Source organism: Pectinophora gossypiella, unplaced genomic scaffold (genome assembly GCF_024362695.1).
Source record: "Pectinophora gossypiella unplaced genomic scaffold, ilPecGoss1.1 Pgos_46, whole genome shotgun sequence".
In the NCBI taxonomy this organism is placed as follows: Eukaryota; Metazoa; Arthropoda; class Insecta; order Lepidoptera; family Gelechiidae; genus Pectinophora; species Pectinophora gossypiella.
In genome coordinates, this window is record NW_026063256.1 from 419,088 (window position 1) to 435,708 (window position 16,621).

Here is a 16,621-nt window from a genome sequence, read left to right on the forward strand (position 1 = left end):
GTTTCAGAACCAAAGTTATAAAATTTCTTAGATCGGGTGTATAGTAGCATAGTAGAGAGAGTATACTCTTAATTGGTAATTCTATTTTACTATATTATATATTTAACCATACAGCTGGGCGTTCATCTAACTTTTTTTTTTTGTCTAACTTTTTTTTTTAACTTTTTGTTTGTTTGTCTGTTATTTTTATTATTATTATTTTTTTTTTGTTTTTAATGTTTGAGGAGTGACAAACGATGTTTGTTATATTCTACCAAACATTATATTCTTTTCTATTGCATGCGGTGCTCACCTGTAATTAGTTACGCAATTAGTTTTAAGTCTTTTGAAATGTAATTTATACATGTATTATTGTAGTAACTGTTGGTGTGCCTAATAAAATAAAATAAAATAAAATAAAATGAAAGGTCAGAACTTAGAGCAAAAGCGAAAGAAAATATACAGAAAATACAAGAAGAAAATACCAAATATTATAATAAAAAGAGGAAGCAAGCCGTCCAGTATAACGTGGGAGACCTCGTCGCTATTAAGAAGACTCAGTTCTCCCAGGGTAGTAAACTATACCCTAAATTTTTGGGACCTTACGAGATCATCCAGAAGAAACGTAATGACAGATACGCGGTGAAGAAGATTGGTCATGGAGAAGGCCCGATAAACACGACGTCCTCAGCCGACCTCATGAAGCCATGGGCCAGATCAGACGAAGATTCATCTGGGCCAGATGAATGAACAGGATGGCCGTGTGGGATAATACGTTAATAAAAGTATTTTTTGTAACGTTAGGTCGTTATTCGTTATTATAATATAGTAGTTTGTTTTTATGATAATGGCAACACTGTCACTCAGATTGCTACCAGAAAAATGTCAGATTGGTTTATTTTTTATTTCAATAGAAAAGAAGTTGTTTAAAGCAATATCTCTTTGATTTCCCCACATATATATAAATAGACGGGACTGTAAGCAGCCTTAACTTTTGGAAAAGCGGTTTACAACTTGTCCAAGGAGTAACGCTGCAGATCGCACGGATGCATTGCTTCTGCGCAATAAAGACTTTGTTGACCTTCACCGAGTTTCCCCAGACCAGGATATCGTATCTGATATTGGAAACTACAAAACCATGGTAAGCTTTAAGCGCTGTGTTAATATTAGATATTTTTGTTAACCGCCATAAAGCGTATGAAAAACGGTTAATTTTTTTACAGACCCTGTCTATGTGAAGTTCCCATGAGCATCTATCGTCTAAGTGGATTCCCAGGAAAAGAGTGTCTGTTTCCTCTTTTAAATTTTGACCTTTATACTCTAGTTTTAAGTTTTGTTTTTTCCAGTTTTTATTTTTAAATTGTATATATTTCGTTTTACTTAAATTAACATTTAAATTATTTTCATTTAGCCAATGTATAATATCAGCGACAAATTTATTTAAAGTTTCTGTGTAATTTATATTTGTCGAGTTGGGTATGACTAGAGAGATGTCATCAGCAAATAAAGTGCACTCATAATTTATAGCCAAAGGCAAATCATTTATATACAGTAGGAACAGTAATGGACCTAGAATACTGCCTTGTGGTACACCTACTTCATTAGCTTTTGGATCTGATTGATACTGTTGTTGTTCCATTTTAGAATTTATGTTGGTTATTTCAACTACTTGCTTTCTGTTGCTAAGGTAGCTTTTCAGCCAATCATACGCTTTACCTCTAACACCATAGGCATCGCATTTTTGGAGTAACAGATTGTGGGACACAAAATCGAAAGCCTTACTCATGTCGAAGAATATTGCTGTTGTTTGATTTTTATTATCCACATTTGTTATTATTTTATTTATCAATTTAAATACCGCCAAGGTAGTAGATTTGTCCTTTTGAAAGCCGTATTGTTCTGGATATAGTAAATTAAATTTAATTATGAAGTCTGTAAGTCTTTTATGCATCGCTTTTTCCAGTATTTTTGAAAATACTGGGATCAGGGCTATAGGTCGATAGTTTTCTGGTAGTTGTCTGAGCCCTTTTTTTAAATAAGGGCTTTATAATGGATAATTTAAGTCTGGCAGGAAATACACCCTGTTGGAATGACAAATTGGTCAGATGGGTGAGTAGGGGGGCAATCATATCTGCACTTAACTTAATGATTTTAGTTGTGATATGATCATATCCATAAGAATTTGTATTGTTTAGGGACTTAATAATATTAATTATTTCTGGAATATCAGTGGGGAATAAGAACATACTAGAGTCAATATGTATTAGTTTTCTATTGTATTTTTTTACTTCGTTTCTGCCATGCATATTGTTATTTGTCATATTTACGTAAAATTCATGTCAGAATGTATTAGTTATTTCTTTAGGGTCACTTATTATTTTGTTATTGTATATTAATTTATTTATCGTTGTATTATTGATTTTACCAGCTTGACAACTATTTATAATCTGCCATGAAGCCTTCGATACATTCTTAGCACTCATAATATAATTTTCGTTAATTAGTTTTTGTGATGTGATAATACACTTCTTCAATATTTTATTATACTTTCGGTATTTAATTTTGTTACGTAAATTTTTCGTGCGATAGTAAGCAAATCTTAAATAACGTTTCGTTTTCGTTGCGTTTTTGATCCCCGTAGTTAGCCATCGTAGACCTTTATTTTTATTTTGGGTCTTGATTCTGAGAGTAGGAAAACATAAATTAAAAAACAAAGCAAATGTTTCGTGAAATTTGTCAAAAGCCAGATTGGCGCAAGTTTCTTCATATACGTCGCTCCATGACAGACATTGTATGCATTCAATAAATTTATTTATGTTATCTGGACTAAAGTCTCGTCTCCTAATGTAAAGGGGTTTCGGTTTTATATTCTTATTTTCTACAGTAAAATGAAGAACCTGTGCCGTTTCGTGGTCTGAAAGACCTGAAGATATCATTTCACCTTTGGCTTCTACCATATTACTTAAAATTTGGTCGAGGCATGCGCCTTGCCTTGTCGGTTTAGTGATGTGTATGGTGAAGTTGTAGTTGTATTCTGTAGAACTCATCTTAAGATGAGGCCGGTTTGTAAAGATCAATATTGAAGTCTCCAGTAATAATTATTTTCTTTTTAATCTTCGGTCGCAGTAAGTCCATCAGTTTTTCTAATTTATGTAAGAAGATTTTTGGGTCGGAGTTTGGTATTCTGTAAATACAAATAACTAAACATTTATACTGTGGCATTTCGATGCCACAAACCTCAAAAGTTAATTCTGATTTGAGTTCTTTCAAAAATGTTAGACTTTGGTGTTCAATATGATTCCTACACATAATACATACTCCACCTCTTCTCTTTTTTGTTCGGGAAAACGAGTCCGCAATTGTAAAATCGTTTAAGTAGAGGTTTGGTTCTTCGCCAGATTTCATAAATGTCTCTGATAAGCATATTACGTCTATGTTTTTATTTTTTTCCGACAACTCGTGTAGACTAATCTCTAGTAGTTCCCTTTTATTTATCACTCCCGCAATATTTTGGTGTGTCTACACTCAGCGGGATCCCCTGTCTGGGAGACATAAGAGTGATGCAGAGAATTAGATCTGAATTTGTTCTACTGAATTATCCTGAAAACAGAATTTGTTCCGTTAAAAAAACGGAAATACAAAGTTTTCTAACCGACCTCCAGCTAGCGGGATATTTCCCAAATTTAAGTCTGATGAAGTATAAATTGGTATTAACTTTTAGATCTGTATTTATTCTGTTCAACAAAACAAAAAAAACTACTTCTGACGTCCTTACTTCAGCTATAATCAAGCTGCAATGAAACCTCCAGTCCACCAGCCCTCCAGTGAACCAAATATCCATATCTTTGGAGTACGTTTTTGATTTATAAACTTTGCCGTTTTTTCTGGTTCAGAAAGATTCGCGTTTACGGCCTTTTGTTCGGTTTGCTTCTGTATCACCGGCGGAGTTGATGTCGCTTCTATAAATTCTTCGCGTTCCCTTGTTGTTGTTTTTGCCGGCGATGGTACGTCGTTTATGCTTGTTGGAATAGGTTGTGAATTAATGTCATTAAAGCCAATATTTGGTCAATATTTTTTTTTTTTTTATCTTTAGTAAAATCCAATTTTGTTCCATTCAGTTTCTTCTTCTTTTTGCTTGTACTTGGTTTAATTTTAGGCGTTGATTTGCATATGTGTGTAAGATGTTGAATTTTTTTTCGTATTTGGTTACAATTTTTTTCAAATCGAAGTTTTCTGATAGAATATTTTCTATTTCATTTTCTGCTATTTTTAATTTTTCCTGAAGAGTACTTATCATTTCCTTAAGTTCCATAATCTTTTCATAGACATTTTCTCCTAATTCCGAGCAACTCGTATTATGTACATTGTTCGAAAAAGATGAATAGTGCAGATCATCCTCCTCGTCGACCGACAAACTGTCAAAGGAATTACGCGTTGTGATATTTAGTTTTTCTATGTTCCTTGAAGATATCCCTTGATCCCTTTTGTGAGCGTCCTCCCAGCATGGATCGCACTTCCATATAATTCTTTTAGAAGGAGACATTAGATAAAATCTTTTCGTCGTAACAGCTGTGCAATCTGGTACGTGAAAATGACTATTGCATACAGAACAACTTAGATAATGGCGATCTTTAATATTTTGTTTACATTTATTGCAAGTCTTCGGCATATTACTCGATGTTTTAGAAGAGAAACTCAAATCGGCGGACAATGAAATAAAAAATATGTTATTAGAAAATAGTAGCTTGAAACAGAAGATAATAATGTATGAAGAAAAAATAACTAAGTTATCTCAAATATGCAAAACTCCGTCGTCGTCATCCGTTGACGTAATTAAATCAAAGGAAAAACGCACAACAAATTCTAAAAAACTTAATCCAAGTAATGAAGACTGCTCAACTCAATATAATACAACAGTAAACACAACCCAACTCCAAATGGCGTCTATACCTTATGTCAAAAGAGCCTACTCTACACCAGAAAACAACACATCAAAACCGTTGCAACTTCGAGAAATGTGTGTGCGTAAAGTTGAAAGTATATCTGAAAAACCAAAACTTTGTATAATTAGCAACAACAATAGAAACAAGATTCTACTAACAAGTGAAAATGTATTGCACCCTAATTATTCACTTTGCCACTACCTATCTCCTGGAAAGGATACATTACAATTAATAGACACAATTAAAGATAAAGTAAAGGACTACACTTTAAGGGATTATTGCATTCTCTTTATAGGCGAAGAAGACTTCAACACCACAACTGATTACACTGAGTTGGTTTGCTTTATGCGAAGTAGTTTATCTTTGATCAAACATACGAACATAGTAATCTGCCTCCCTACTTTCAAATACAGTGCTTCTTCAAAAATATTCAATTGGAGAGTAGAATACTTCAATAATTTATTATGCAAAGAAAATAAGAATCATGAGTTTGTTTTTATATTGGATTCAAATCTCAACTTAGAGTGTAACCGCCGCATGTTCTGGTCGAATGGATCGGTAAATAACCGGGGGATGGAAATCGTATTTAGAGATTTATTTTATTTATTAAACTTGTTATTGGAAGTACTACAGTGACGGATCCGAAGGATATTTCAAATGAGTTTAATGATTTTTTCATATATAATATAGTGCAGAATTGCAATAAAGTGGTAAACAGTTCGGACACATTTACTGGCGATATTCCAGCCCAAGAAAACAGTATTCTCTCACATGAAGGAAGGAATTTATTTTTATCAAAGGGGCGTAGATCATCATTAGTTTCTAATTCAATAAAAAAAGGTAAAAAATCTTCGAGAAGAGTTACAGCGACTCCTGTCGAAGAAAGCATGTTCTCTGAAAGAAGCCCAGTCAATGTTGGGCCGCCTGAACTTTGCAAATTTTATTATTCCTCAAGGACGATTGCATTGCCGAAACTTTCAGTTGCACCTTCGGCTGCTCCGCAGAGCGAAGCCGAGGCAAAAAATTCCCCTACCTCAGGATGTAATGGAAGACCTATATTGGTGGGAAAAAGCGGTGAGTGCATCTTCTTTAATTTTTCTACCTCAGTTAACGCACTTTCTAGTGACAGACGCCTCCAATCACGGATGGGGAGCGTTACTGAACGACACGTACCTGTCCGGAGTATGGAATTCTGCACAGCAGGTTTGGCACAGCAACCTGAAAGAGCTAGTGGCGATACAAATGGCTATAAAATCGCAAGTAGAAATATTAAGAAAGGCGACTCTGTTAATTCAATCGGACAACACGACTGCTTTGTCTTATCTAAAGAACGAAGGCGGAACACGATCAAAAACATTGATGATTCAAACTCGTCAGGTAATTCGGCTCATACAGGAATTACAGATAATGGTCACATATCAACATCTTCCCGGACGCTTCAACGGCGTAGCCGATCGCCTGTCTCGGGGAAAAACAATACCGGAGTGGCATCTCCTGTCACCAGGGACGACGCAAATATTTCAGACATTCGGCCAGCCGACAATAGATCTATTTGCTTCGGAACGAGCACACGTAGTCCAGAGTTACGTGACGATCGATCCTTGGGACACAGCGGCGTGTTACCACAATGCCTTCAGCAGGCAGTGGAACTATCGCCTGGCGTGGGTTTTCCCACCCCCATCGCTTATTCCGAGAGTTCTAACTCATTTAAACAAATGCCAGGGGAAATACATCGTAATAGCCCCGCGTTGGATGAAATCTTTTTGGAGACCAGACCTCATGAACAGAGCCCTCAGCAGGCCGATCATGATACAGAACCTTCAGGAATCCCTTGTGGACCTGACGACAGGCCGGACGCTCCCGCAGGTCGACGACCTTGTCCTGGAAGCATGGTTGATTGGAGGTGGGACACCATTCTCGACAACTGGACTCCTGAAGAAGCATCTTTATTGATGAATAGTTGGCGTAAGTCTACATTAACATCATACAAACCTGCATGGTTACGGTGGGTAACATGGTGTACTAAAAATAATATACCTGTTGTTAAACCTCAGGCAAAAGATCTAGCAAAGTTTATAGCAGATCTACACCTGAATGAAGGTCTTGCTGTGTCAACTATTAATCTTCATAAATCTGTGGTTTCTACAGTATGTGAACCCCATCTTGGTAGAAAGATAAGTGAAGATATTTTCGTAAAGAAAATGTTAAAATCTATTGCTTTAGTAAAGCCTAAGACCTGTAAAGCTCCTATTTGGGATCCTAGTTTGGTAGTAAATTGGTTACAATTGAATACACCAACTAATGTTACATTGTTCGAAGCTAGCCGCCGTTGTGCAACTATTTTATTGCTGGCCTCAGGAAGGCGAGTACATGATCTTACACTACTTCATATATCTCAAGAATGTTTGCAGGATAATGTTCAGAGATAATTTTATGGCCCATATTCGGGTCTAAAACGGATACACCCAATAGACAACAGTCGGGATGGAGACTTACTTCCCATGAAAATGAAGCTTATTGCCCCAATTTTTGGATAAGAAAGGTCATTGAAATGTCACGGGAAAGAAGAAATTCGCTTCCACATTTATTCATCACGACTCAAGGTGAGTCGAAGCCTGCCTCCAGAACTGTAATAGGTAGTTGGGTAAGAACTGTTCTAAAAAGTGCTGGGATTGATGCCTCCCCGGGCAGTAGCCGGTCGGCAGTTGCTTCATTCAATTGGTTATGTGATATCGCACCTTTAGAACTAAACTGACTTAACTCAAAATTTATAGTATTTGTGTTTTTGCATTAAAACGACACTTTAAAGCATAATTCATAACCCTACAAGATTAAAATGTCGTATTTCATAGTGTGAGTAAAAGAGACGCTAGTTCGGTCTCTTTATTTCGTCGCAAATTACTTTCGTCGCTTCAAATCAAAACCGACCAATTCAGTTGTCCGCCGACCGTGAGTGAGTGCACGCGTGTGTTAAGCTGCCGGATTTTGAGATGCGTCACTTTATTGCAAAAACTAAAGGTAAGTTTCATTAAGTATGTTTTAGTCGTAAAGTGAAACTTTATCGGTTTGAGTCACTTTATGTCTTAAATTTTGGAATCGTATAAAGGAGTTTTTAGTGATGCGTCGTTATTTTCTAAAATATATCGTTATGTTTTGTAGCCGTTTTTTGATTGTGGCAATTTTTTATAAAAATATGTTTATCAACGCGTGTCAATTCTTACGCTTCTTTTTGATTTTATTCAAACTCTTACCGTCCGTTATTATTCTGTTTTAGGTTAAGTCAAAAAGATGTCGAAGAAATTTGTACGAGCGAATAAAATATTCAAAGCCATGCACTTATCACCACCAAGTGTTAATACCGAACCTGAGCCTCCTCCTCTTCGTCCATTACCAAATAACATAACATTACATCGCGCATCTAAAACAATTGCTCCTTATCCTGAAAAAGCCGACTTTGACGAAAGACTGGAACCCGCTTCTCTCGTTTCTTTAGACCTCCAGCAACCTGCATCAAACACAAATATCTCAGATCCAGTACTAGCTACAAAGCATACGACGACGTCAACTCCTATGAAACAAGAAACGCCTGCTGCACGTGGGAACTCCATGAAATGCTCTTTGAATGTAACAGCTTTACGACCCGATCGTTTACCACTAAAAGTTTTTTCAAAGCTTGCCTCTGATCATCCGCTGATAATGAGTGAGCTGAAATCTTCGACGCATTCGCCTCCTACTAACACGCCTAAATCTTATTGTGATCCTGCAGAAATAACTCATCCCCAAGAACAGACCTCTCATAAGCATGCAAATGTCTCTCCTATATCTCCTACCTCAGGTCACCTGTCATCTATGCCTTCTGCTTCAGTGCAATTTACAGGATCGGTTTCCGCAACGAAATTTTCTTCGACAGTACCAAGTTTAATGTCAATAACCTTAAATAACATATTAAATAAAATTCCCGATAAACAAAATATATTAACTCCAATGGAACATTTTGGCAATAAAGAAAATACATGCCCAAATATTGGCGAAGTAGAAGACAGCTCGCCGTTAGACATTTCCGTTAAGATACCCTCCAAAAAACTACCAACGCAGCGCACATTAAGAAATCATTCTCGTTCTCCAGAATATAGAGTTTCACCTATAAATACAGATGAAAGCGATCCTGATTTAAGTGATGATGATCCTACTTACCTAAAATCGGAACCTGGACGAAAAAAATCACGTAAATACTTTATAAGATCAAGCAGTAGTAGTTCAGCAAGTACTTCTGAAAGTACCTCTTCTTCAGGTGATGGTTCTTCAAACACTGAGAACTCGGAAACCGAGTTCGCTGCTATCGATGTCAGTGCCCAAAGCAGGAAACGAAAACGTAACATGTCAAAATGGAAGCAAAATGCTGCTAAGATAGCTAAAAACACAGGAAAAGCTTATACTTCTTGTTCTAAAACAAAAAGGGAAATGCCAGCTCGTCGTGTGAAACCAGCGTGTCCTCAAAAGTGCAGACTGAAATGCGCTGAAAAAATTAATGAACAACAGAGAACAGAGATACATCAAAGGTTCTGGACACAAGGTAACATAAACATTCAACGTTCGTATATTCGCTCCTGTATGGTACCAGTCACTGCAAAATATAGATACACAAATGCAGAGAAACCCAGAGGCTGTAATTCTGCGTTTTATTTTACGGTTGACAATAACAAATTGCGTGTATGTAAAACATTTTTTATTAATACGTTAGATATTACTGACCGCATGATTCGGACGGTCAAAGATAAAACCGATGAGCATGGTTTTGTGGAAGATGACCGTCGTGGTAAACATCGAAACCACAAAACTACGAGCAGCGATTTAATTCAGGATATGATAGATCACATAAACTCAATACCTCGAATTGAATCCCATTACTTGAGAATGCAAACTTCTCGCGAGTACATCGATGGATCCAGAACTATAGCCGATATCTACAGGGATTTTCAAAAAAAAAACAAACAGAACAGAATAAGCCGTTTGGCAAATATTGCACTTTTTACGAAGTATTTACAACACGTTTCAATATAAGTTTTTTCACACCTAAAAAGGATCAGTGCGATCTTTGTTTGCAATTTCAACTTACCAATGACACTGCCCTTAAGAAGAAATATGATGCTCACCATGAAGAAAAAAAAAATTGTAGAAAAGAGAAACAGACTGATAGACTTAATATTGGCGAATGTACTGTTTGCGCTGTTTTTGACCTTCAAGCTGTCATGCAATGTCCCGTTGGCAACACCTCATCATTTTATTACAAATCTAAATTAAATTGTTTTAACTTGACCGTGGTAGAGCTTGACCAACCTAACAAAACTCGAGATGACTATTGCGCTTATAAAAACGTGCATTGTTACTTTTGGGATGAGACTCAAGGAAAAAGAGGGGCTATAGAAATAGGTTCATGCTTGTTCGATTTTCTTAAATCGGTTGATGAAAAATCAACGGACAAAAAAGTTGATGTAATATTATACTCAGATAATTGCGGAGGACAGAATAAAAACAAGTATATAGCCAGCTTACTCTCTTTTGCAGTTATTTACTTTCAAAACATTAAATCAATAACTCACAAATTTCTGATACAAGGCCACACACAGAACGAAGGCGATAATGCCCATAGTTTGATAGAAAAAGAAGTAAAGCGAAACCTAAGATCTGGTCCAATTTATAATCCATCGCAGTATGCGACTCTAATAAAAAGTGCAAAGAAAACAGGAACTCCTTTTAAAGTGCACGAAATCGATTATACTTTCTTTCTTGATTTAAAAGACTTACAGTACCAATGGGGCTATAACTTTAACGAAAACGAAAACAAGGAACACGTTAACTGGTGTGACATAAAATGTTTAAATTATTTAGAAGACGAACCATTTGTAGTATATTACAGAACTTCCTACTTAGAAACTGAATACAAAAAAATTTCGCTTCGTAATAAGAGGAAAAAGATGAGAAGTCTGGAAGACGTGGAGGTTGGAAAAGCCTATTCCCAACAGTTGGTACTGAGCGCCAATAAAAAGAAGGATCTCAAAGATCTCATTCATAAAAAATTAATACCACCATACTCTTCCAATTATTTTCTTAATATTTTAGACTAGTTATAAGCTAAAAGCCTAAGAATTTACATATAAAAAATGTTTTGATATTACTTTTGCTTTTGATATTGTTTCTATGCTGTTCTGGGAGCAAATAAAAAAACATAGAAAACGTTCAGCTGCTTGTCTTCCCGGGCATGTCGTAAAAACCGACAGAGGGATTGTGTCATCTAACATGATGGTCTAATGTTATGGGCGATAGGCTGATCCCTTATCACCATAAGGTTCATCATATCCAGCTTACGACATCGTATCAACAGTGGCTGCAAGTTGTCTTTGATTACTTGTGGCTCTGCCCACCCCATTAGGGATTACGGGCGTGAGTTTATGTATGTATGTATGTATGTATGTTGATATTACTTTTTCAGAAGATACTCAAATTTTTTTTTATTTAGTTAAGTAAAACTTAAGTTTTGATATTACTTTTTCAGAAGAAACTTTAGTTTAGTTGCTAGATTTTAAGATTTTCTACAAATTATTACTAAAATGTGACTGAGATAATAAAGACTGATTAATGATTATTCGTTGTTTTGTATTAAGTCGATAATCTCCTACTACCCAAAAATAATAAAGTGTCCCTAACTTAAAAAATACATAGTTCTTATACGTAGTTTTGATACTAAACTGACCTAACTTATATTCTGTCTAATAAAGTAATAAATGGTTTTCCAATAAATTGACCTAATTTGTATTGTGTCTAATGAAGTAAAAAGTGTTTTAGCAATAAAGTGACTCAATTTCGAACTGATCTTTAAAAAAAGAAAAAACGTACTAAAATAATCAATTAACAATCTACTTTAGTTGTTTTTATATACTTTATGAAGAAAATTACAATATACAAATAATTTATTTTGATAATTTCCAATATTTAAAAAAATAGTAGATCTCGAAAGTTGTACTGCAATTTTCCAGTACAGTGTTTGGCGTTTTCCCTAAAGTTGCATTTTTTGGATTACGTCAGTTTATTTTTAAGGGTGCGATATGTCTATTGACAACATTCTAGCTAAAGGTAACTGGAAGCAGGCGTCAACATTTCACAAATATTATAGGAGAGAAATTAAGACTACTGGTGTAACGAATAATAATACTCTAAATATTTCAACATTGTTTAACAACATATCTTAATTAATTATGCATGCATATATAACTTAAATGCAATTATATATTAGAATATTATAACATTATAATTTCTTTTGTTGTAATAAACCAATAAATACTGATTTTGTTTTGCAGTAATGTATATTCTTTGTTTCAACGCCACCCTCATCAGGTGATAACAAACACTTCTCACCCTACCTGGACAAGGCGAGGAATGCACAATGAAAAGGTTTTACCTACCAATAAAACCGGCATTGTGCTCCGAGCCTTGTCCAGGCCAATTTTCATTGCTACCTGGTGAGAAGCAATGAGGTAAGGAACTTGGTGGCGCGATCCGGTGTGCGCCCCCCACCACTGGTATGTCGGGTGGCGAGGGAAAAACAAATAAAAAGGTAAAAATAGACTTCGAATCAGTGTTGCCAGTGGGAAAAAAACACGTTTTCACCCAAAAGTCAGCAATAGCTTCTCACCCTACCTGGACAAGGCTCGGAGCACAATGCCGGTTTTATTGGTAGGTAAAACCTTTTCATTTGGAAATTTTAATCAAGAATATAAGAGAATGGAACTTTGCCCCTTCTGGAACAAATGAAAACAATATGCCTTCGGTTAACCAAAAAAACTCATCAAAAAACGGTTAAACAAAATCAGTGGTCCATTCAGGGATGAACAAAATGACAGTGACTGTTTTGGGTTATTGCATTTAAATATTGCGGGAGTACTAAACAAACAAAATGAACTGATATGCATCCTGAATGAATTTTCTGAAAAAGGGCAGAGAATTGACGCCGTCTGCCTATGTGAAACAAATTTAAAGAAAGGAACTAAGACGAATCTTAAATTAAATGGATTTAATACAGTAGCATCATATTCTAGAAAAAACTCGAATAGAGGTGGTGTAGCAATAATTTTGCGCGAAAACATAGAGTACAAAATTATTCGAAATATAGAAATATTGGCTCAGGCTTGTATTTTTGAGTGCTGTGGCGTTGAACTATCCGACTACAACATAACTATTTTGTGTGTATATACAAACAGAACTCCAACTTCTACTCATTCAGTTTTCTATCATAAGCTGATTGAATTGTTAAACATGGCATGTTCAAACAATCGAAGAAAAGTTTTTATGTGTGGAGATCTTAACATTAACATCCTAAATAAAAATAAATTAACCGTAGAACTGGAACGAGTACTGGAAATGTATAATCTGAAACCTACAATATATCTGTTGGATAACTGAGATTAGTGATATTTTTGAATCTGAAAAGTAGACTTGCCCATACAAAACACCGACCAAAGGAAAGGTACTTACAGGATTGTTGAATTTGGTTTCTTCTGACCCCGGGGTGCTCTGGAGACTGCTAGTGCACTTTCAGATTAAGTTTAAACAGCACAACTTGAATTAATACACTTTTATGTTATTTTAGAAATTTCTTGTATAGAAACGCGCGACGGCGGTAGTCGAGTCCACTTTTTTTTTCTTTTTCCTGGCTTGGGGTGGCGGGAGTTTTTGGCGCGAACCAAAGGAGTTTTTGGAAGGGATTCATGGTCGGTGTCCTAACATTTACCCCCCACCGAAATCAACAGTGATTTCAAAATAGGTAATAACATCACAAGAGTAGAATTATTAAATATACTACTTATAATGTACTTTATTGTTGACAAAGAAAACTAAGTTATATATTTTTATAATAAGATAAGCTAATGGACTGTATAATAAATAATTAAGTGTATGAATGATATTATTATGATAGAAATAAATAACAAAGTTATTGGTCCTGCTCTTTTGGGAGAGGACTCAATTTGGAAACAGGCCGTTGTAACCGTGAATTTTGTGTACGTAATGTAACAACGCGAACTCTACCATCACGTCCAGGGTGAATCTGTTCTACACGACCCAAACTCCATTGTTGACACGGTACGTTATCGTTATGAATTAAGACCAAATCGTTTACGTTTAAGTTAGGTGTATCAACAAACCACTTCTGCCTTTGTTGCAATGTGTGCAAGTATTCCGACTTCCACCGGCGCCAGAAGTGCAGAGCGGCCTGCGTAATGCATTGCCATCGTGTTAAACGATTCAACGGTATATCTGAAAGATCGTAATTGGGAGCCGATACCAATTGACGACCGACTAAAAAGTGTCCTGGCGTAAGGACGTCGAATTCACTCGGGTCATTAGACAAACTACACAAAGGGCGCGAATTTAAAATCGCTTCTATGTTAGCAAAAAGAGTACCCAACTCTTCGAAAGATAAAGCACGAGTACCTACTACGCGCTTCAAGTGGTACTTTGCCGATTTTATTCCGGCTTCAAAAATGCCCCCAAAATGACTACCTGTCGGGGGGTTATATTTCCATGTCACTTTTCTGACTGTAAAACCGTCAATAAGCTGCCGTTGACTTGCATTATAAAATTGAACGACTTCGTTTAAGTGTTTACCGGCCGCGACAAAGTTTTTACCGTTATCCGAATACATGGTGTGTGGAAGACCACGCCTAGCCGTAAACCGATCGAATGAAGCTAGGAAGCATTCAGTAGTCAACGCCGAAAGGACCTCAAGGTGAACCGCACGAGTCGAATAACAAACAAATAGACATAAGTAAGACTTTGAGATTCTGGCATTGCGTCTATTTGTTTCTTTTGTATAAAATGGACCTCCAATATCGACACCGACCGTGTGAAACGGGTAAACGTCCTGTAAGCGGCACTTAGGCAAAGAGCCCATTTTAGGTTGATTTACAGTGGGCCTATTTCTGAAACATGTAACGCATTTGGAAAGGCGAGACCGTATAACACAGCGAGCGGCTATAATCCAATATTTTTGAACTAATATGTTTTGTAAAGTCCTAGGTCCGACATGTAAATAAACTTTATGATAATAATCAATTAAAATGTTCGTAAAATGACATTTTTTCGGTAAAATTAAAGGGTGACGTTGAGTAAATGGTAAGTTTGCGTGTGAAAGCCTACCCCCCACCATGAGAAGACCACGGCTATCAATGAACGGGTCGAGTTTACGTAGGCTTTGAGAGCATCGATTACCTCGTTTTAATGACTCAATGTCATCACCAAAATGTTCGGATTGAACTATTTGAATAAGTTTATCGTGAGCTTTATTTAACTCTGCGGTGAGCAATGCGCCCCTGATTCTATCAGGCCGAGAAACCCTGGAATTGTGTAAGAATCTGAAACACCAGGCGACTATGCGCTGCAGTTTGTTAAAATTCGAATATTTATTTATTATATTATCAAAGTTATTTTTTAGAGAGACACCTTCAGTGAGTAATGACGTACTTTCCTTTACAGGTTTTAGTTCCAGGGGTTCTCCTTTGAACTCAGTTAGAGACCTCACTGGCCACATATGTTGTGGATCGTACAACCACTGTGGGCCGCGGAACCACTGATCAGCGATGTGCAGCAACTGGGCCGGCGTGGCGCCGCGCGAACATACATCGGCAGGATTGTCAGTGCCGTTGACGTGATACCATTGAACACCGGCTGAACATTCAGTAATCTTAGCCACACGATTCGCAACAAAAGTTTTTAATTTGAATGCAGGTGTATTGATCCACGTCAACGCCACTGAGCTGTCGGTGAAAGCCAGTACTTCGCTGATCAGTACTTCCTTGGCTAATATCGATACGACATATTGTAGGGTTTTCGATAACAAATGAGCGGCCATTAATTCAAGACGCGGAATCGATACTGTTTTTAAGGGCGCAACCTTAGATTTTGATAACAGTAGGCTAACCTTGACATTGCCATGCCCGTCCTGACTGCGAATATACACGACGGCAGCGAAACCATTCGTCGACGCGTCACAAAAACCCACAATTTGAGCTGTAATGTGATTTTTCACAAAAACATGTCGGTCATGTTTTAGTTTCGATAATAAAGGTATTTGAAATGAAAACAAACGCCATTCATTGAGAAGCGCATTAGGCAGCGCGTCATCCCAACCTAAATTGGCGCACCATAACTTTTGCATAAAAGTTTTAGCGAGAAAAGTACAAGGCGCAACGAACCCCAAAGGGTCAAATAACTTAGCTATTTCCGACAACACGGAGCGCTTCGTCACGTTACTTTCCATCTGTGTGGTACGGAAGGAGAAAGCGTCTTCTTCAGGTAGCCAGTGCAGGCCGAGAATCTTGATAGCCATAGTTTTGCCGTCATCGAACTGAACAGGTGGTTCGAGTTGATCACTAGGCAATTTATTTAAAACTTGAGCACTATTACTCGACCACTTGCGCAATTCGAAACCGCCAAGCTTTAGCAATTCTACCAACTGATGTTGAAGTGTCAGCGCGTCGTCTACACTATCCACTGACCAAAGCAAGTCATCAACGTAAAAACCTTCACGCAGAGCACGGGCGGCATCAGGGAAACGATCGCCTTCATCCGCGGCTAACTGCTGTAACGTGCGAATGGCTAAAAACGGGCTGCTGACTACCCCGTAAGTGACTGTGCACAACTCGTAC

General features: G+C 36.9%; 1 protein-coding gene across 1 annotated transcript; it reads left to right on the forward strand.

Moving 5' to 3' along the window:
* Positions 1-6,637: 6,637 nt before the first annotated feature.
* LOC126381347 (uncharacterized) lies at positions 6,638-12,367 on the forward strand. Its single transcript, XM_050030842.1, has 3 exons — positions 6,638-6,887; positions 9,214-9,930; positions 12,315-12,367. The coding sequence occupies exons 1-3, from the start codon at positions 6,638-6,640 to the stop codon at positions 12,365-12,367; spliced, it is 1,020 nt and encodes a 339-aa protein (XP_049886799.1).
* The last annotated feature ends 4,254 nt before the right edge of the window (positions 12,368-16,621 follow it).